This window comes from Strix aluco, chromosome 4 (genome assembly GCF_031877795.1).
Source record: "Strix aluco isolate bStrAlu1 chromosome 4, bStrAlu1.hap1, whole genome shotgun sequence".
Lineage (NCBI taxonomy): Eukaryota > Metazoa > Chordata > Aves > Strigiformes > Strigidae > Strix > Strix aluco.
This window is the reverse complement of record NC_133934.1, coordinates 1,553,322-1,573,606: the sequence shown is the minus strand read 5'-3', so window position 1 is coordinate 1,573,606 and position 20,285 is coordinate 1,553,322. Positions and strand designations below refer to the sequence as shown.

General features: G+C 46.0%; 1 protein-coding gene across 6 annotated transcripts in view; it reads left to right on the top strand.

The window, feature by feature from the left end:
• EXOC6B (exocyst complex component 6B) overlaps positions 1-20,285 on the top strand; it is a 353,199-nt gene that overhangs the window by 166,961 nt on the left and 165,953 nt on the right. For all 6 annotated transcript variants that reach the window (XM_074821745.1, XM_074821746.1, XM_074821743.1 and 3 more), the window contains one exon: positions 1,435-1,503. In XM_074821745.1, the coding sequence (XP_074677846.1) occupies positions 1,435-1,503 (69 nt within the window). The remainder of the gene's footprint in view (positions 1-1,434; positions 1,504-20,285) is intronic.

Here is a 20,285-nt window from a genome sequence, read left to right as displayed (position 1 = left end):
AGGGCCGTTGGGATGAGCTGTGGGGGGATGTGGGGTAGGGGAGAACTTTGTAGAGTCGGGCTGAGGGTTGGACTCGATGATCCCGAGGGGCTTTTCCAACCTGAATGATTCTGTGATTCTGTGAAAGCCCAGCGAGAGGGATGAGCAGGCCTGTGCCGCACCCCAGTAATCCTCTGTGCTCTTCGCTCCCCGTGAGCTGCCTGCTTCCCCTCCCTGCACCCACAGGTTGGGGCTGGAATGTTTTTTGGGGGTCTCGAAGTGTGGCGGGTGGGGCAGGATGGGGTGCTCCACGCTGTGTGTCGCTGCTCTGTCTCCGCAGCATCTTTCATTGTTTCACCTCTAACCAGGAGCCTGCGTAGTGCTGAGGGCTGAATTTCTTTGCAGGGAGGAGATTCTTTAACAGGTCCCGTTCCATGTTATATGGGAGGTGATTTAACAAAACCCCATTTTCCCTTTCTAGCCCATAACTTGTGCACTCCCCTGTTTGGAGCCATTGCTTTAGATGAGGAGGACCGCTCGCCTCAGGTGCTTTGGGCAGTGTTGGTTGAGGCTTGCGTACTCTCATCCAGCTAGAAATTTCTCTCTTCTTCATCCTACCTCCTTTTTAGCAGAAAGGCCTCTTAAGCATAATTAAAAATATATAAAATAAACATGTTTCCCAGGCCTGTCCATTGGTCCCTTTCATCTTTCTCCCCTTTCTTCCACCACATGTCAACAGAACACTCCCCTCCTCTCTGGATTTTGGGGGAGAAGGACGGTTGCCTGAGCTTTATGCCTTGGCCAACAAGCTTAATACTGTGTTGGCTTGAACATATCCAAAGGACACAAGCTTCTTGTATGCAAATTTCTTCTTTGATCTTTCCTCTCGGCCTCCCTCCCTCCGTCCCACCCTTCAAAAATGCGCTTCCTTGTCCCTGTGCAAGACTCACTATGTTGTTGAAAGGTGGTGGAGTCTGTGTGGTGTGTGTTTTTTAAGGAAAAAAATAAAAAAAAACCCCAACAGAATTTGTGCTTTTTAAAAAAATCAAACTAGATATCTAAAGAATAAGGTTGGTTTTTTTTTCCCCCTGTTGCATAAGTACCAGAACGGCTTGTGCCAGGATGCTTGAACTTGTATTTAAGCCTATGGTCAAATTAAATCTCTGCTGAGCTGGCTAACAGGGCCAAATCCTGCAATGTGATTTCATAGGGGAGTGTAAATGGAGTGAGAGCAATATTAAATTAAATTTTCCCACTTTGAGAAACTTAAAAAAATGTAAATATAGACAGATACAGGTAGATACCGATATTCTAATTGTTACGTACCCGAGATCTTGGTGTGGCTCTGTCAGACTTGCATGCATTGCAGTTGCACTCACCTGTATGTGATATATTAGACTTGCACGTACCTACATGTGTTCTGCACCTTTCACACACTCTCCTGCTGTCCTTTAGGTGCCTGGGGCCCAGGACCTGGTGGACTTCTCACCCGTGTACCGATGCCTGCACATATATTCTGTCCTGGTAAGTAACTCCCTTGAGACTGGTTCTTACACTGGATTGTGGGTTAAAGAAGGCGACGGGGTGCTGCTCCTTCCATCGATGCTGCTGGAAGGAGGTGGTTGTAAAACATTAGTTAATGTTCGCCTAGCTAGGAAGTGCTTTACCTGAAGTAGAAAGCAGGCCAGTGATGGATGGATTTGGGTAAAAACCGCACAGTTACTTCCTGCAGGCTGCAGAAATACAAAGGGATGTGTTCTCTGACTAGTGCGGAGCCTGGGTTTATAATATACAAATTTCTTGGTCATATAGTTTTCTTCCAAAAATTCTTTTTTGACCACAGTAGCTTCATTATTCAGTGAAATTGGAGGGGTTGCGGGAGGGAAATTGGTTTTAAATGTATTGTTTGCTGCGCTTAGGAGAAACTTTGCTGCTTTTCAAACATTTGACAGGGGCAGATTTGCTGCCGTCCCACCAAATCCACCATTTGACTGTATCACTCCCAGTTTCCCCACAGGCTTTGCGTGGACTGAAAAATACGGTCACGCTGAAGCTGTTGTGTGTTGGTGTTTGGTTATTGGCTAAAAAGTGTTATTCTGAGCAGTGTCACGGTCTGGAGAACTTTTTGAGAGCTCCCATCTCTGAGGATGTAGGCTGCTAGATGAGCTGCGTTTTCTCCTAGGCATTACGAGTACATAAGGCATTGATTTTTTTTGCTTATTTATTTATAACGAGGGCAGATAAGATGCCCTTTGTAGCTTACCCTTCAACTTTTAATTTCTGAGATGCCTCCAGCAGCGTGTGAGCCTTGCATCTGCGGGCCCAGAGAACCTGTGTTGTTTGCATCCGTTCTTTAACGTCCTTTGGAGAGAGGGAGCTTTCAGAGGGCTCTTCTCCTGCGGTTGAGCAATCTGAAGCCCAGGCAGCAGATGAAAGGAGCACTCTGTTCACAGCTTTCCTCCCTTTCCACGGTGGAGCCAGGCTTGAGAGAGAATTGTTTTTAAGGCACTTCTAAAGCCAGTTTCTCCAGCAATACATACAAATGAATTTGCGAAAGGAAAAGAATTGTCATAAAAAACATTTATATAAAATCTTTTTGTGCCCTCATCTGTTAATAATTATGTAATTTGGCTACAGTGCCATGATATTTTATTGGAATGAAAAAGTTAACCTACCCAAAATGTGTTACTCTGTTTATCTTGGACAAAAACCGCCTCCTCCAGCCCGGCGTTGGGAGCCCGGTTCAGGGAGTGTGCTAATTGAAGATTACAACTGGTCTGAAACACTTTGTGGATTTCAAAGTGTCACTTTATTTGGAGAAACTTCAGTGAAGAATATGTATAATGAAAACAGGATTAGGAATCCTATTTGTGTGGCTTACGTGCATTTGTTTAATGCAAGGGTATTTATTTAATTGCGTATTTATACATAAAGCTGTTATGAAAAGGATGAAGAGCTTTCGCTGGTGGATGTAACAGTTTTATACGTTTGAAATGGTCTCGTTTCTACATCGGGGCTTTGTTGTTGTCTTGTTGCTTTACTTTTTCATCTGAAATAGCAGTTGGTCCCCCGAAGCATATTAGGGAATTGCTGCTGCTAGAAGACAGGTTTCGTGGCTGGTGTTCTGTGGTGGATCTGGATGGGATTGTCTTCTGCTGGAGGTGGGAATAGTGCCATGGACTCGGTGATGGTGAGGTTAAACCTGGTGCAGGGATTTCATGCCAGTAGGTTAGTGTCCTCTGTCCCCATCCTGAGCTGAGATCATTCAGTCCTTCTCCCCTTCCTCCTTCCCTGTTTCAACCAAAAGCCCTAGTAATGAGAAAAAATAGACAGCAGAGCTCTAGAGAAGGTGTGCTGGTGAGATGGGAGTGAGAGAAAAAGGTAACCAACTGTAGCGAAGGCTCCTGACAAGAAAATTGCCCTTTTCCTGACCTGTGATTGAATCCTGCCCTGGCTTTCTAGGCCCAGCTTGGGTTGAACAATGTCAGAGATCCAGCAAGCATTGAGGGAAACAGCCACATCAGTGTCAGACGGAAGGATCATAATGTAATAGTTACCAAAAAATCCTAATATTTGTCATTTACAATAGCGTTATCTAAATGCTTGGCCTGCAGTTAAAAAGGCCCACGTTGAATAAACATTGAGATATTTATTATTTTTAGTGAAATCGACCTTCCAGTCACCTCGGTTTTATGGCTGTGCTGCTTATAAATTCCCAAAGGATTATTTGAAAAATCCTACTCATATCTGCCAGCCTTATCAGCAGGGCAGAAGTTCACATATTGTAACGGGAGGTCAGCCTTCGGTCATGGTCTTACAGAGGGGGCCAGGCACCTGTAAATCCTTCCTTCAGCAACCAAGGCGAAGTACAATATCAAACAGGCAAGGAGACTTTTCCAGGAAATGCTGAACTTTCTCAGGAAGGGCAGAGGAGGGGGAAAGAAAGTGAAGGAAGGTCAGGCGGGGGTTAATTGAGAGTTGGACCTTGGCGTGGTGGCGGCTCGGGGAGGACAGGCTCTGGTGAGATGCTTTATGGGACTATTCATCCCCGATTCCTTTTCTTGTGAGAAACGGGCTGGCTGACGGTGTCTTGAGGAAGATATGGGCGTAGGGGAGGCTTTGAATATTTGCGGATATCGAACAAAACATCACAAGAGTGTATTTGTGTATTATACATGGAGTTGTACACACGGATAACCCTTCTTTGCTCAAGTAACCCTTTGATTTCATGATTTGGGTTTATGTCCCTAAACCGTGACTAGAACAACAAGTCCTTACCCTGCCCGTGGTTTCTTCATGCAACAAATGTACTCGGAATTGCGTCAAAATATGCTTTTTGAATTGCAGGTTTGGTTTGAAGTTGATACAAATCGGTAACCACTGAACAACCTCGATGTCTCGGTGGGAACGCTGGTAATATTAGACAAATGTATACTGTCCTTTTCCTAGGAAAATTAACAAAAGACTAGCTGGAACTGTGGATATGGTGGTTTTTCAGGTGCCACGAGCGTCATATAAAAGGGTTAAGGAGGGGGAGCTGACAGCAGAGCCAGGACATGTGAGTCTTGGGGCCTGTCCTGGTCTCCTTGGCCAAAGTCCGTGTCTAGTTTTAGCTGATCGTAAACACTAAACCCCACTTGCTTTCTGTTCAGCAGTGATGTGCTATTTAAGGACATTCATCTGCAGCGTGGTTAGGCTGCTAGGCTGTTGGTATCAGGTATATCTTTTCCTTGAGTTAATAGAGAAGTTTGTTGAAAATGGTAATATTATTATATAAAGAAGAAACAAGAACATTTCAGTGAAGTGATTTTGCCATTGACGTTTTTATCTTTTATGTTGTCTTTGACCAAAGTCTATGTAATGCTCGAGTTGCTTTGATCGATATCCAAAATAAATTAGGAAAGGTGAGGTTTGGGCCAGATGGTTTATCTGCTGGAGCATCTGAACAGCTGTTGGGTGCCTTGTATTTCAAGGCCAAGACATGGAATTGCTTTGCTTTACATAACATAAAATGAAAAGCAGTTTTTGTTTCATGTTTCCCGTAAGCTGTAGCAAGGCAGAAAGCAAAGAGTGAACGAAGAGCAGAAAGGAATTTTTTTTAAAAAAAAAAAAGCCAGAAAAAGTCAGAGTGGTTTGCACAGAGGGTGCTCCCAAGAAATTGTCTCAAAGGCAGCTGACAGTGATTTAAGTCGCTTAAGCTCCTACTTTAGCCAGTGCTCTTGCCTGTTAGTACTCATTTAGGGTTTGCCTTAGCTAGGTGGGTTTTTTTAGCTTTATGCTAATTGGTTACCAATTACTTTGAGGTTCTTAACATGTTCATGAAGACACTGGTATTGACACTCCCAGCTCTTTGATCCGAGCTACAAAGGGGTTATTTTAGGGTAAAGAACAAGTGTCCAAAAAAAAAAAAAAAAGAGAGCAAATTCTGATGTAAATAGAGGCTTAAAACTGTAGCTGCCTCCTAGTTGATGAAGTATTTCTGGAGAATCCCAGAGCTGGATAATTTAGATAAATAGCAGTTGACAGGTATTTACTATAAATTTGTCGTATCTCGCCACTGACATTTTTATCTGCTGTATTGCTTCTACCCCAAGTCTCTCTAACCCTAAAGCTGCTTTGATGCACAAAGTACATTAGGAAAGCTAAAAAAATGTGAAACAAATAATAAAAAGCCCCACTTTACTAAAAATAATCAATGCAGAAATGTCTTTAAATTCCTGTATTAAAATGCATGCGTTGTGCATAGGCTGTATCCGCTTGGTACGTTTTTCTTGCCTATTTTAGTGAAGAATATAATGTTTTGTGTCTCTTAGCTGTGCGGAGCCAGCACAGCCTTGGGAGGAGAAACAAGGGTTTATTTTTGCTTATTGCTAAAACTGCTCCGTTTTGATGGCAGAAGCTGCGTCGGGATTCAGCGGCTCAGGGACTCAAGGTGAACTGTTGGGCTGAGGATGGGAAACACCACTTTGTACCTCCAAGCTGAGCAGGTTTCATTTGAAGTGGGAGATGCCACAAGTCCGGCGGTTGATCATTAGTCTCCTCCCAGCCCTCCACTTAAATCCTTTTTTTTTTTGTGTGTTTTTTTTTTTAATTCCTCTTAGAAGTGTGCTGGTGATTGTGCTGCCTGCATTAATCCTCCTTTTGCTGTCTTTGTGGGCTAATAAAATTGGCAGGCTGGTTGCTCATCTGCTTGCCCATGGTGGCTGTGACGCAGCCCGTCGTTCCTGCCCCCTCTCCCCACCTCTCTGGGGGGGCTCCAGCATCCCCACCAAAATGTTTGTTCTTTGAGAAAGGGGCAAAACAATTGAAGTTCTTCTTTCAAGGGATGAGAAAGCCTCTTATAGGAACCACAATTCAAATAATAAGAGCTACCCAACCCTCTCTTTCATATGAAAACATCTCTTTTTTCTCTTTGTAACACTAGTTGTTTCTTTTATTTGATACTGAAACACAAACCGTACCATGGAAAGTCTGTGGTTTACTTCTATTTTTGAGATCAGGGTTGTAAAGTTTTCCCTCGGTGTCCTTGGGAACTTTAAAACTTTTTTTTTTTTTGGGGGGGGGGGGGGGGTGGGGGGGACGGTGGAAAAAAATTTCCTTCTCGAAGTCTCTGGTAACTCCTTGTTCATCTCAGACACTTTGCAGATTGTCCCATCGTTGTGTCCTGGCATATCTCACTGTCTGCTGACTTGGCTGACCCAGTGGTGCCTGGTGGAGTTAGATAGCTATAAACACAGCTCTGAGATCATAGGGAAAGGCTGAGGGTGAGACACTTTGTGCACTGGATTGATAAGGACACAGGAAAAGCCATTAGAGTGAACTGGTGTCAGTGACCTGTGATAACCATTCTGTACTACGTGCTAATGGACCCTGGGTAGTGTGTCTGTCTGTAGTGGCAATAGATTTAACTTTTGTAATTGTCATATTGCTCTTTTAACCCCGTGACCTTATTACCCATGAGAAAACCACTTGGCTTCGATCAAAGAAGCAGCAAAGAAATCAGTGTTCATTCTAAGCTGGCTAGATATGATCACAGGCAGCCTTGATTCTTAAAATATTCAGCTTGGAAAACAGACATGTTAGGGGGGAGGAAAAAAAAAAAAAAAAAAAGGAGGTTTACTACAATAGCCCGGATGCAGACTTCTTGTCACCTGAGGTTAGGAACAGCAGCCGTGCTTTCTCAGGGCTTTGCAAAGCCCAACACAGTCACTTACTCACTGCAAATACACTGATATTTTACATTTAATGCTGATTTCACCCTGATTCCACTCTTAGTGGCTAACTCTGTTAGTCCTGACCAGGGGAGATACATTGCTTCTGTTCAGAATGTCATCAAATTATTCAGGTTGGATGGGACTCTGAGGTCTCTGGTCCAACCTCCTGCTGCAAGTAGGGGCAGCTCTGAGATCAGACCAGGTTGCTCCAGGCTTTATCCAGTCTGATCTTAAAACCTCCAAGGACCAAGACTGCAAAACCTCTCAGGGCGACTTGTTCTGCTCCTTGCCCTCCCTGTAGGTGTTGAAGGTGGGTGTCTGGTCCCCCTGAAGCAGTGACTCCTCCAGGCTGAAAAAGCTCCATCAACCTCCCACTGTGGGGCAAGTGCTCCAGCCCCTGACCATCTTGGTGGCCTCCAGTGAACTCGTTCCGGTTTATCGCTGTCTTTCCTGTATTTGGGAGGCCCAAAACTGAATGCAGGGTATAGATACAGCCTTAATGAGTGCTGCGTAGAGGGGGATAATTGCTTCCCTCCATCTACTGGCTTTGCTCCTGTTAATACAGCCCAGGAGGCTGTTGGCCGCCTCTGCTGCCAGGGCAGACGGCTGGCCCGTGTTCAGCTCGCTGTCTGCCAAGGCTCTTGGTCCTTATCCACAGAGCTGCTCCCCAGGCAGTCAGTCCCCAGTCTGTGTTGTTGCAAGAGGTTCTTCCTTCCCAGGTGCAGAGCTTGGCATTTTTCCTTACTTATTTTCACCACGTTCCTGTCAGCCCATTCCTCCAGTCTGCTGAGACCCTCCGGATGGTGGCCCTGTTCTTGAGTTTATTGACTTTTCCCCCCACTTTGGGGTCATCTGCAAAGTGCATGAGACTGTGCTCTGTTGCCTCACAGAATCCCAGAATCCTTCAGGTCGGAAAAGCCCCTCGGGATCATCGAGTCCAACCCTCAGCCCGACTCTACAAAGTTCTCCCCTACCCCACATCCCCCCACAGCTCATCCCAACGGCCCTTAAACACACCCAGGGATGGGGACTCCACCCCCTCCCTGGGCAGCCTATTCCACTCTCTGACCACTTGTTCTGGGAAAAGTTTTTTCCTACTGTCCAATCTAAACCTCCCCTGTTGCCTCCTCCAAATTAAAGAAGTGAAGCAGGACAGGTCCCAGGACAGACCCCACTGTGGTTCCCCACTTGTTACCGGCTCCCGGGTAGGGTAAAATTTGTTAATCACAACCACCCCACTGATTATTTACCCATCCAGCTGATCACTCATCCAGACTAAGACATCGGAATTAGGTACAGGAATGTTGTGGAAAAGCATGTCCAAAGCCTTGCTGAAGTCAGTGACAACCACTGCTTTCCCTTCATCCATAAATCCTGTCATGCTCTCACAGAAGGCAGTCAGATCGTTGGCATAACTTCTGCTTGCTAAATCTGTGCTGGTTGTCCCCTTCTCCTCTGTATTCTTGAAAATGTGACCCAGGAGGACTCAGCTCATGACCTCCCCAGGGATTGAAGCGAAGTTGAGTGTGCTGTAGTTCCTCATATCATGTTTTCAGCCTTTTTTGCAATATTTACCTTTTTCTATTTGTTGGGAGCCTGTCTTGGGTTTTTTGTGGTTGGTTTGGTTTGGTTTGGTTTGGTTTTATAATGGTATTTTAACTACTATGGGGCCTTTGGTTCTAGGAAGCTCTAAGATCAGGACTGCTTTTGTTATGAGATGTTCACCTTGAGTGGTGCAGAATACAGACCAGCTGAAGGACCCTGAAGACCAACACCACTATTGTTTAAGTCTGGGAAGGCTTTTGCTAAGTTTGCTCCGTTTCCAGGCGTTGGGGCTCAGATGGGTCTCGGGAATGTTTGGAAAAAGCCTCAGCTACCCCAGAGATCTTTGTGGTGATTTCCAGAAGCGGTGATATCTCAAAAATAACAAGTGATAGAGGCGGAAGTGCACTGATTTGCAAAGCATTTCCCTGAAGAGCGTTGAGTTTTCTAAGGTAAAACTCAGTTCAACAGAAAGGGCAATCTCTAACAGGCATTCCCATTACATCTTTTCTCATGCTTTGGGTAAAGACTCATAATAATTTAGACTGGAAGAGACTCATGGAGAAATTTGGTCCAACTCTCCACTCAAGGCTAAATTTGTAGTTTTATTGGGGGGTCTCAGAGCCACATCCAGTTGAATTTTGAGGATCTTCAAGGGTGGAGACTGCCTCTCTGGGTCCCCGTTGCAGTGTTTGACCACCCTTAGTGTATGTTTTTTTTCCCCCTGTGATTAATTTGAATTTATCTTTTTGCATTTTGTCTCTTGCCTCTCCTTTTGCTGTGCCTTTCCCAAGGGGACCCTGGCTCCATCTACCCTATAATTCTGTGTTAGATATGCTTCCTCACCTTTCACCTTCCTCATCTTTCCTCCTGTGTCGTCGTGCTCCAGGTCCCTCAGTTACCTTGGTGGGCACTGCTGGCCTCGCTTCAACGTGTAGTACACCAGTATCTCTACAGCTGCTCTTTTGCATAACACTTAAAAGCCTTTTTTGTTGCAGCTGGATCACAAGTGACACTGTTCCACTGAGCTGATGCTGATATTCAATATTTAGTACTTATTTTTGCTCCTAAAAATAAATAAATGGCAATGCCAGTGCCAGTTCATAGTGATGTGTGAAAGATATTGCAGCATAACACCAGACCCAAATTTGACCCTGGTGAATCAGTTCCAATTTTTCTTGACTATCCCCAAAACTGGAGGGAAAGCAGAGTCCCAGGAACCCCTCTTAGAACTGAAGTCTTGCCTGTGGGCTGCCCTTAGCGCCGCTGCCTCCGCATTCCATGTGTGGAAATCTCTGAAAGGCAAAAGTAATAAGATACACGTGGAAGCAAAGTTGTGAGATATACTGGCCCCGTCTTGCCTTGTGCTGTGAAGGATTTTGGTCGCCCTGGGCTTCAGACTGGATCTCGGTAGAGTATGTGTGAGATGTGGACTCTCTTAAGACTGCTAGAAAAAGTGACTTTAGGAAGATCCTTCTGCGTGAGGACTGTTGCACTACTCATGTTAGCAAAGCTGTGTATTTTCTGCATAAATTAACCCCCGGGGAATTATCATGTGCTGACCAGAAACTTTTTTTTTTTTTTTTTTTAAAGACGAGAGTGTGTTTGTGGGGGAGGAGGGGGCTTTAAAATAATAAGCCACCATGTTTTATGCATCTCAGAAAATGGCTTGGTGCACAGCTGCGGTTGCTGTTTTCCTGCTCTGTATGTTGTTTCTCATCTTAAAGGCCTATATGCACTGTATCTGGGAAATGATTGCCATCCTGTTTTCAATAAAACCCTTTTTTTATGAAGGGTCTTGAGTTGGCTGGACATTAATTCTCAATCTGTTTACAAATATTTGCGCAGGAAAGGGTGAGCAATGTTCAGGACGGGCTTATGACGCATATACCCCCTATTTCAGTCCTTTGTTCAGGAAAATGTGGAAACAAGGCAGTTGTTGTACAATGAACAAACGCTGCCTTCGCATTCCAGGAGCGCGGCGCGGGAGCCGCTTGCTGCGGGGCAGCCCTGGTCTAGCAGTGGGAAGATGAGAAGCACGCAGAGCACCATCCCAACATAAAAAAAAGTTGCTTCATCTCAGAGATCAACAGGCGGCTTGGGTCGTATTTTATGAAGGGTGATGGAAAAGCTCTGATTCAGGGGGTTGGTAATTGCTGTATACAAAAGCAGGGATATGGGCAACACATTCAGAAGGTGAGCGTTGCCCTCAGAGAGGTTTTCCTTGGCTCTGCTCTCCTCAGTCCCTTGGAATGAGAGGTTTGGCTTCTGAGAAAGGTGTCTCATGTTTTTTATCATTTCTACCTGGAGGTCTGGGTGACTTATGATCTTCTAGCTTCCTCGCTTTTCAGAAGCTGAATCATCTCACACTGAGCAACCCACAAGAGCTGTTGTGAGAGCAGGAATTTGTCTCTTGCCTTTAAATCTTCTTGCCTGGCTTTACTCCTCCAGCTTGTTTTGCCCCAGCCATGGTTGTCGTAGGGTGTTAAAATGCCTTGAAATCCCAGAATCCTTCAGGTTGGAAAAGCCCCTCGGGATCATCGAGTCCAACCCTCAGCCCGACTCTACAAAGTTCTCCCCTACCCCACATCCCCCCACAGCTCATCCCAACGGCCCTTAAACACACCCAGGGATGGGGACTCCACCCCTCCCTGGGCAGCCTATTCCACTCTCTGACCACTCTTGCTGGGAAACATTTTTTCCTCATGTCCAGTCTGAACCTCCCCTGTTGCAGTTTAAAGCCGTTCCCTCTTGTTCTGTCACTAATCACCTGTGAGAAGAGACCAGCACCAACCTCTCTACAACGTTCTTTCAGGGAGCTGTAGAGTGATGAGGTCTCCCCTCAGCTGCCTTCTCCTCACACTAAACAGTCCCAGCTCCTTCAATCACTCCTCATAGGATTTATTCTCCAGGCAATCCTTCAAATCCTTCAGGATAAAAAACTTGTTAGGAGTAACAGTCTGAAAGGTTGTGCCTGTTCCTTCTTGTAATTGTTTCAAATATTAACCAAAGGACGTACATGGAACTATATAGCAAAGTCTTTATCGTAGTAATAGCTCGGGTATGTCACGGGGCATGTTTTCTGCAGCTGCTGGATAGGAGGCCTCACGATATTTTTTTGTATAGACCCTATAACTGAATGGGTGCACACTGACTCGTACAAGTGGTCACAAGTGGCCACAATAACACAAGTGGTGTTATTGCCCTTTAGAGAAGCTACTGTTGTGTCCATCTTCACAGCATCACAGACAAAGGTTGGAGGGGAGCTCTGGAGATCACCTTGTCCAGCTCCCCTCAGAAGCAGGATTAGCTAGAATGGGATTTCTCAGGACCACATCCAGTTGGGATGGAAACCCCACAGCTTCTCTGGGCAGCCCGATCCAGTGGTTGATCACCCTCACAGTAAAAAGGTGTTGTCCTATATTCAGTGCAAATTCCTGTATTTCAGTTTGTCCCTTCACCAGGCACCACTGAGAAGAGTCAGGCTTTGCCTTCTTAGACTGGCTGTTAGGAAATATTTCTTTGCAGAAGGGGTTGTTGGGCGTTGGAATGGGCTGCCAGGGCAGGGGGGGAGTCCCCATCCCTGGAGGGGTTGAAGAGTCAGGTTGACCCAGCGCTGAGGGATCTGGTGGAGTTGAGAATGGTCAGGGTGAGGTTCATGGTTGGACTGGAGGATCTTCAAGGGCTTTTCTAACCTTGATGATTCCGTGATTCTGTGATTCTTTATTTCCCCCATCAGGAGCTTGTACACATTGAGAGGGTTCCTCTGAGCCTTCTCTCTTCCAGGCTGAGCAGTCCTGGGTCTCTTGCCGTATGTCCCACGCTCCCATCCCTTAAGATCTTGGTGGCCCTTCGCTGGGCTTGCTCCAGTGTTGTCTGTTGTGCTGGTGAGCCCAGACCTTGATTCAGCCGTGTCTCACACATGCTGAGTAGGACCAGGATCATCCCTCTGGACCTGCTGGCAACGCTCTGCCAAACACAGCCCAGGGGTCTGTTGGCCTCTCCTGCAAGGGCACATTGCTGGCTTGTGGTCAACTTGGTGTCCACCGCGACCACCAGGTCCTTTTCTGCTGAGCTTCTTCCCAGCTGGTCACCCCCAGTGTGTACTGGTGCCTGGGGCTATTCCTCCCCAGGGGCAGGACTTGGCATTTGTTGACCTTCATGAGGTTCCTGTTGGGCCATTTCTCCAGCCTGCCAAAGTCCCTCTGATCTGGCAGTTGCTCCTTCCAGTTTTATCATCTGCATTTTCAGGGAGTAGAGGAATCACAGGCAGGTTTCACCTAACAGAGCTCAGAATCACAGAATCATCTAGGTTTGGAAAGACCATGAAGATCATCTAGTTCAACCATTAAACCCAGCTCTGTGTGTGACAGGTAGGAGGAAGGAGAATTCTTGTTCTGCTCAAAGCCAAGTGCTGGTGCTTGTGCTTATGTTTCTGCTGGTGTAACATCTATTTCTCTGCCTGGTCGTTTTGCCTTCTTGACTTAACTGTTTTCTATCAACCCATAATTATTACAAACGTGTTGGTTTAGGTGGGCAGAGCTGAGAGCTGCTCAAACCAGAGGTTATGCTGGTCGGCTTCTGGTTGGGAGTAGACTGTACAGCATCCCGCGAGCCTGTTTAAGTTCAATTTATATGGATCATTCCCTTAAAAAGAGGCAAAAAAATGGTTGTCAGATGTGGAAATGGGCTGCTAGGACAGGACTTCTTTCCCAGTACGGCCTGTGTAGCTAAAACTGGATGTGCTGCTCCTCAGCAGCGCTTGGAGCAGGAGGTCTCTTTATTAGTTTATCTTGTTTTTATTTCTCCGTGCTCCCCGACCGTTCCCCTGTGTTCTGCCATGGAAGAACAAAAAATTAAAAAAACTATGCAAATGTAATTTTCCAACCCAAACATTTTATAGCAGCGTCTTAGGAGCGAGCTGCATTTTTCTGTTGGAACATGGCGTGCGGGACGGGTGCTTTTCTGCTCCTTCCCGAGTGTGTGCTTGGATTCCGGGAGGGGGAGAGCAAAGAGCTTTGAACTCAAATCATCTAGCAGTTTGGTACTGTCTCCTCATGAAAATATCCCATTTAGGGACTTTTTTTTCCTCCCCGTGTGACTCTGCGGTTAATGCAAACCCTGTCTGTCGGTGATTATTAGCTCTCTGGTAGGAGACATACAGCTTAAAACACACAGTATGAAGCAGGCTGTAAAAACTGGGTGAGGTTTGTTACAGATTGCATTCTTCTCCGTACATTTTGCCTCTTATCCTTCCACCTTCCTCTTCCCTTGGCTCCTTTGCCTTCCTCTGGACCTGTCCATCATCTTCCTCAAGGACTCATTCTGTACTCTTACGTTGAGGGTTGTTGTGGTTTTTTTTTTCTCCTTAATTGATGGGAGCCCTGACAAGAGCTGATTAGCTGTTGGGGATGCATCCTTCCTTGCAAAGCTTGTGACCGATTTCCACCGCTTCCTTCCTTCCTTGAGACCGGGGAGTGAGCTTTCTTCTACGAGCAGACAGTTGCCTCCCAGAGGTTTTATGCACGGTGGCCTTGCATGGAAGACTCTGTGGGCTTGTCCTGAATATATTCCTTTCCCTGGCAGCTCGTTCATTATAAAGTTTTCATGAATTTTAAATATATTATGAAAAGAGCACGTGGTTAGAAACCATCTCTGCTCATTTTTGCACTGGGAAGTGTTGGGTTGTGCTTTTCTTTGCAGAGAGGGTGGATTGAAAGCAAGTGGAGGAGAAAGGCACGTCCCCGTGTGCTTAACCTTGCAGGTCACCTGGAACGGGAGGAGATCGCCAAAAACGCAACCTGAAAATGTTTAGCTGCTGCTGTTTATAATGAGGAAATATCTGTCTACATCATCGCTTTGTAACTTTTCAAAAGTATGACTTAAAAAGGAGAAGGGGGGGTTGGAGAGGGAGCTACACCGCCGTATTTTCCAGAATGAGAAACACAGGCTACTTGTTCAGTCAATTCAGTTTAGGTCAAATGTAGTTATGAAAAACAGATGATTGCTGGTGATCAAGCTGTACTTTGACAAATATCCCATTGTTTGAGCGTGCAGTGATTTCTTCAGAGCGTTACCCGGTGCGGGGCTTGGCGATTGCCTCCCTCCGGCTCGGAGCTGGCGCGGGGCTGGGTGCTCCAAACCCAAGGGCTTGGCTCCCTAGGAGGAGGGATTACACAGAAAGAAAGGCTCGGTGCAAAATGGGTGAAGTTTCCACTCCAACTATCAAAATATGAGCTCACTCGGTCTCTCAGAAATGCTTGAAAGGATGCTGCTACCTGTGTACACGTTGTATCTAAAGGTTTATTTGGGGGATGCTGATCTTGGAGAGAAACTCCTTAATATTAGTGTCGCTTTGAGTTATTTATTCTTTTGTGGTTTCCCCTAGAAAATATTCACTACCAATTATGTCTGTGGGGTGAGGAACCTATTATTCACGTTGCAGAGACAGGGCTAGTTGAAGCTGAGATAAATGTACGTGTCCCCGTGTGAGTCTGACCCGGGGAAAGGCTGAGCCCTGCTCTGACGCTGGCTGGGCCTCGGGCTTTTCTGCTTCGGAGCTGAGTGTTGGTGCTTTGGTGGTATTGCTCTGCAAGGTGGTTGTTCTTAATCTGAAATGTCACAATGTCTTATATTTTGGGTGTATTTTCAAATTTGTAAGGTTGAGAAACGATGTGGACAGACATATGCGATGTGACTCTGGCTTTATGGGCAGTATGAAGACCGTGAAACGCCAAGGGAATGTTTAATACTTTTTAGGATCTTTGTTCTGAAATCAGTGTCCCTTTCCTCGGGTGTCTGTTGGCTTATGGGATGTGAAGGACTAATTCTGGGTAGCTTCGACTCGGGCAAGCTTTTCTTTCTGTGCCTCATGGCTTGTCACACCATCTGAAAGCATTCAGTCTTACCAAAACCAGTCCCCAAACCCAAGAAACTCATCAGCCCTGCCTCAAGGTGGTTTATGACCCAGCACGGACCAACTTGTGTCCGTGAAGATACTGGTGAGAAGGTTGGGTTGATCAGTGTGTGAGCCGGTGGATCAGATGCCCAGGATGTATATGCAGATGGCTGGGAAATCTAAAAGCAGAAATGAGGTTGATTTGGAAAAGCTTTTTTGTGGTAGGAGAAGGTCTCTTATGTATCTGTCCTTGGAGCAGTTACAGGAAATATTCCATTAGACGCCGGGAAGACCGAAGGGCTGGATTTGTGTATGCTCCCGGCCACTGGCATAGCTTTTAGAAACATACACTGTTACTTGATGTATTTTGTCATCTGAAAACAAAATCAAAGCTATTAAAAGTAGGGAAAAATGGTTCGTGTTTGACTTCTTATCGGTGTCACGGGTCTTCGAGGCATGAACGTGCGTTGGATCTTCTGTTGGGCTGCTACCACTCAGAGATAAACTTTTGACTATTAATCACGGGAGGAGATTAGACTTTCCAACAAATCTTAATTTGTGCATGTTACTTTCTACTCCTTTGGAGCAGCATTAACTCTGAGGAACTGTGAAAGCTCGAGCTGTCATCTCAGAAAAGTTTAATGTCCTTCTCGCCTTTTACAGCTCCGTGTGCTCTGCGCTTCACTTCATTTGTCAGGCACAGCAACTCCAGATTTGGAGTACTACTTCTTTCTAGCTATTAAAAAGTAAAATTTTTTAACAGCAGAAAAAGGCCCCCGAGGGAAATATTTTGAAGTATTTGAGTCTTTATGTTCCTTCTGGATGAACATATCCCTTTTTCATATTGAGAATTGATTTGATAAATACAAAAATACTGTTTTAAAAGGTTGGCCATGTGTTCAGTGTTTATACAAGCAAACCAACTCTCTTTATCTAGGATGATGTGATGTTAAATCGCTCGTTGGACTGGAGCAGCAGTCTTTTCCTTGGTCTGGTTTAAGGAAAAGCTGTGGTACCCCATCCTGGCTAAGAAGAATAACAAAACAAATGATACTTGTGTAGCAAAGACTGGAAACCTTGCACTCCCTACCTCTCATTAAATGAACCCAGCAGCTCTAAACCGATGACTGAGCAGTAGCAAATACACTAAATTTTTCTACCGCTATTAAATGGAAAAGAAAACACATTTCTGGTTAACATTTAAACCTATTAAAATGTGATTGAAGTGGAATTCGCATCTTGCATTGCTTGGAAGATTTACTGTGGCTACTCGTCTGTCACGTTAGAAGAACTCGCTTCACCCTGAAAATCCCTACATTTCACTAAAATCTCCATATTTAGCTTGTGCAGCTTTATATCCACGTGCAGACGCTTCCCTTGGAGCTGCGATGCCTTCGCCTGCAGCGTGCAGGAGCTCAGCCTGGGTGGTGGGTGACCTGACTGAGGAAATGGCAAGTAAAAGCACAACTGTGTAGGGCTAGAATTAATGTAGTCGACCGATGAAGACGTTTTAGGATTTTAGATAAAAGGCATCTGGGTGGGCTCTGGGCAGAAGAGTCGTCCTGGTGCAGCGAGCTGCTTGCATGTGGAAAGGTGAGGACCCATCAGCGGGGTTTTGGTGAGTCCAAGAGTTTTGCGTTTCCTTGGAGAGCTGCCCTAGTTCTTGCCCAACAAACTGCTTCATCTCAGGAAACTGAAAAGTCACAGAATCTGTTGCTGTATTTGAAATCTCAAGTTTCTAATTTGAAACTTTGATCAGGCCTGGGAAGAGGCAGGTCTTCATCTCCCCGTCCTCTCCCCTGGCTGATGTCTTCCCTGCTTTCAGAGTGAGCGGTGAACATACACATGAAAAATGCCCTTTCTCCTAGAAGGTTAAATTTTTAACAGGAATGAACTTGAAAGAGATTCCTGTCCCTTCTCCCCTTGCAAAGCTCCCTGAAACCTGTGATGCTACCGGAAAAGTGAAATGGGTTGTGAAGGCAACTTCTCAACACGAGCATGCTTGAAACCAGGTGTGCTGCTTGTGATTTTACTTTAAAAATTCCGTAGAAAAAAACATCCATCTGTTTTGTGGATAGAGATATTTGTTCTCTCTATCTTCTTGAGTGGACTTACTGCAGGGTTTGAGCATGGAGCATCAGTTCTTCATCGGATCCTTCTCCTCTGCCTGTGTTTGGGAAGGGATGAGGTTTTGGGTGGGTGTAATTCCTTCCAGAACTGCATTTTGCAGCCTGACAGACCCCTGCAAAGGCTCCGCTGGCTGCAGAAATAAACTTTATTGGTGGGAGAGGGAGATCCATTGCACAGATAGAGCCGAGTTGTTGATGTCTTTGTCCTGTAGTTTTTAGGAGATGTTTTCTGTGTGCTCCATCCAGCCCGTTGAGCACTTTGAAGATAAGAGCACCTGAGCCCCAATTCTCTGTGGTTAGCCACGGCGTGGGGGAGGCTTTGGGTGTGCTGATCGCTTGTGCTGCCACAACGGCGCCCGGATTTGGGGCTTGGTTGCAGGTTTTTGGTGACTTTCAGCTCCTCCGAGCTGTGCAGCACAACGAGTCACTTCTTCCAGCTTTGTCATGCAAGCTGGATTTTTTTTAAGAGAGAACATGAAATTATATGCACTGTTTTCATCATCACTGAATCATAGAGTCACAGACTGGTTTGAGTTGGAAGGGACCTTAAAGATCATCTAGTCCAAATGTGCGGGGACACCTTCCACTAGCCCAGGTTGCCCAAAGCCCCGTCCAACTTGGCCTTGAACCCTTCCAGGGAGGGGGCAGCCACAGCTTCTCTGGGCAACCTGTGCCAGGGCCTCACCACCCTCACAGGGAACAATTTCTTCCTTACATCTGATCTAAATCTCCCCTCTGTCAGTTTAAAACCATTCTCCCTCGCCCTATCCCTCCCTGCTGATCAAGAGTCCCTCCCCCCTTTCCTGTAGCCCCTTTCAGTCCTGGGAGGCCGCTCTAAGGTCTCCCCGGAGCCTTCTCTTCTCCAGCTGAACCCCCCAACTCTCTCAGCCTGTCCTCACAGGGGGTTGCTCCAGCCCCCCGAGCATCTTTGTGGTCTCCTCTGGCCCCCCTCGAGCAGGTCCGTGTCCTTCTGCTGTTGGTGCCCCCAGAGCTGGACCCAGCACTGCAGGGGGGTCTGACGAGAGCGGAGCAGAGGGGGAGAATCCCCCCCTCGCCCTGCTGCCCACACTGCTCTGGGTGCAGCCCAGCACACGGGTGGCTAAATTTCTCTAGTTTTTAAAGACTTTACAGTCTGTTCTGTTCTCTAACCTCTGTTTTCTCTGAAGCTTTGACACAAGGTCTTGACACTAGAAGTTTACGTGGGCATGGGAAGCTGTTGGGCAAATTTATGGAAAAAAATCCATCAAGGGCTATTAAATAATAAGACCTGGCTTGTGGCTCAGGGCGTCCCCACACTGTGAGTTGCTGGAAGCTGAGAAACTCTGCTGGAAAAGCTGGATTATGTGTTCGTCCTGCTCTTGTGTTATTTTTCAGTAACACCAGGTCTGGTGCTGGCCGGCGCTGGAGGCAGGGCGCTGTGCCCGGGCTCTGCCGCCACGTAGCATTTCCACGCGCGTATTAGGAAAGTTGGTTGTTCCTGCTGGTTAAATTCAGGTTTTATTTAGTTATCTCGAACACCTGCCTGAGCCCCGTGCAGGCAGGACACGGGGTGTCTCCTGACAGCTCTCGGGCACGGCTGTGTGACTGCGTGGAAGACCTCATGGCTCCGGTCTTGCCAAGGGTTTGAGAAACATTAAATTTTGGATCTTTTTATTATTTGAATGAGGTTAAAATGCTTCTAGCTGCTTTGCAGAACAGAGGCTATTGCTTTTTTAAACCTGGGGATTTCTGATTTTTCCTAGTTATACCAGTGCAGGTAAACAAGAATGAGGGGAAAGTACTTGTGGCGTTTGTAAAAATATTTGTTTCCTGGACTGAGCAATTGAAGGGCACTTTATTCTCATTTCCATGCTTTTTTTTTTTTCCCCTGCAATTACAGGGATTAGAAATACCTACTTATTTCTTTTCAGTGAAAGCTTAGATAGCTATGCCGCACTCCTGATCCAGCTTCTGAGACGGAGATGAAACATTTGAGCCCCTGGTTGGGATCTTGAGAGCAGAGTTCACAGCAGAAATGGCTTGTTTGATTTTGAGAGGAGAATTTGAGGTGAGAGCTACCCAGCCCTTCCACCAAGCTGAAGTGGCAGTTCTGTGCTGACAATTTTAGTTGCTCCAGGCTTTCTTTCTTCCCTTTAAGTCTTCAATTCTTCCATTTTCCATCACGTTGCCAATGATGGTTTTCTGTCTCTGTGTTGATGGCTTCCCGCTGTAAGAAGATGGGAGCCCCTGATCATGGCCAAAGCAAAGAGTTATTTGGCTTTTCACTTCTGGTCCCCACCTTCCTGCAGTTGCTTTCGTGTTGATCCCTTGGAGAGGAGGGGGAAAATGCTGGTTTTTTCTTTCCACTACAGCACCAGCTAGTGTGGGAGCACAGGCTGGGGAGCTGGTGAGCACCAGGATCTGGTTCTCTGTTTCTGAATTCCTACGTCTTAAACTGAGAAGAGAGCAGTTTGCTTCTCTCTATATCACACAAGCCATAAAAATTTCACATTTCTCACCAAATTGTAATTTCCTCCTATTGGG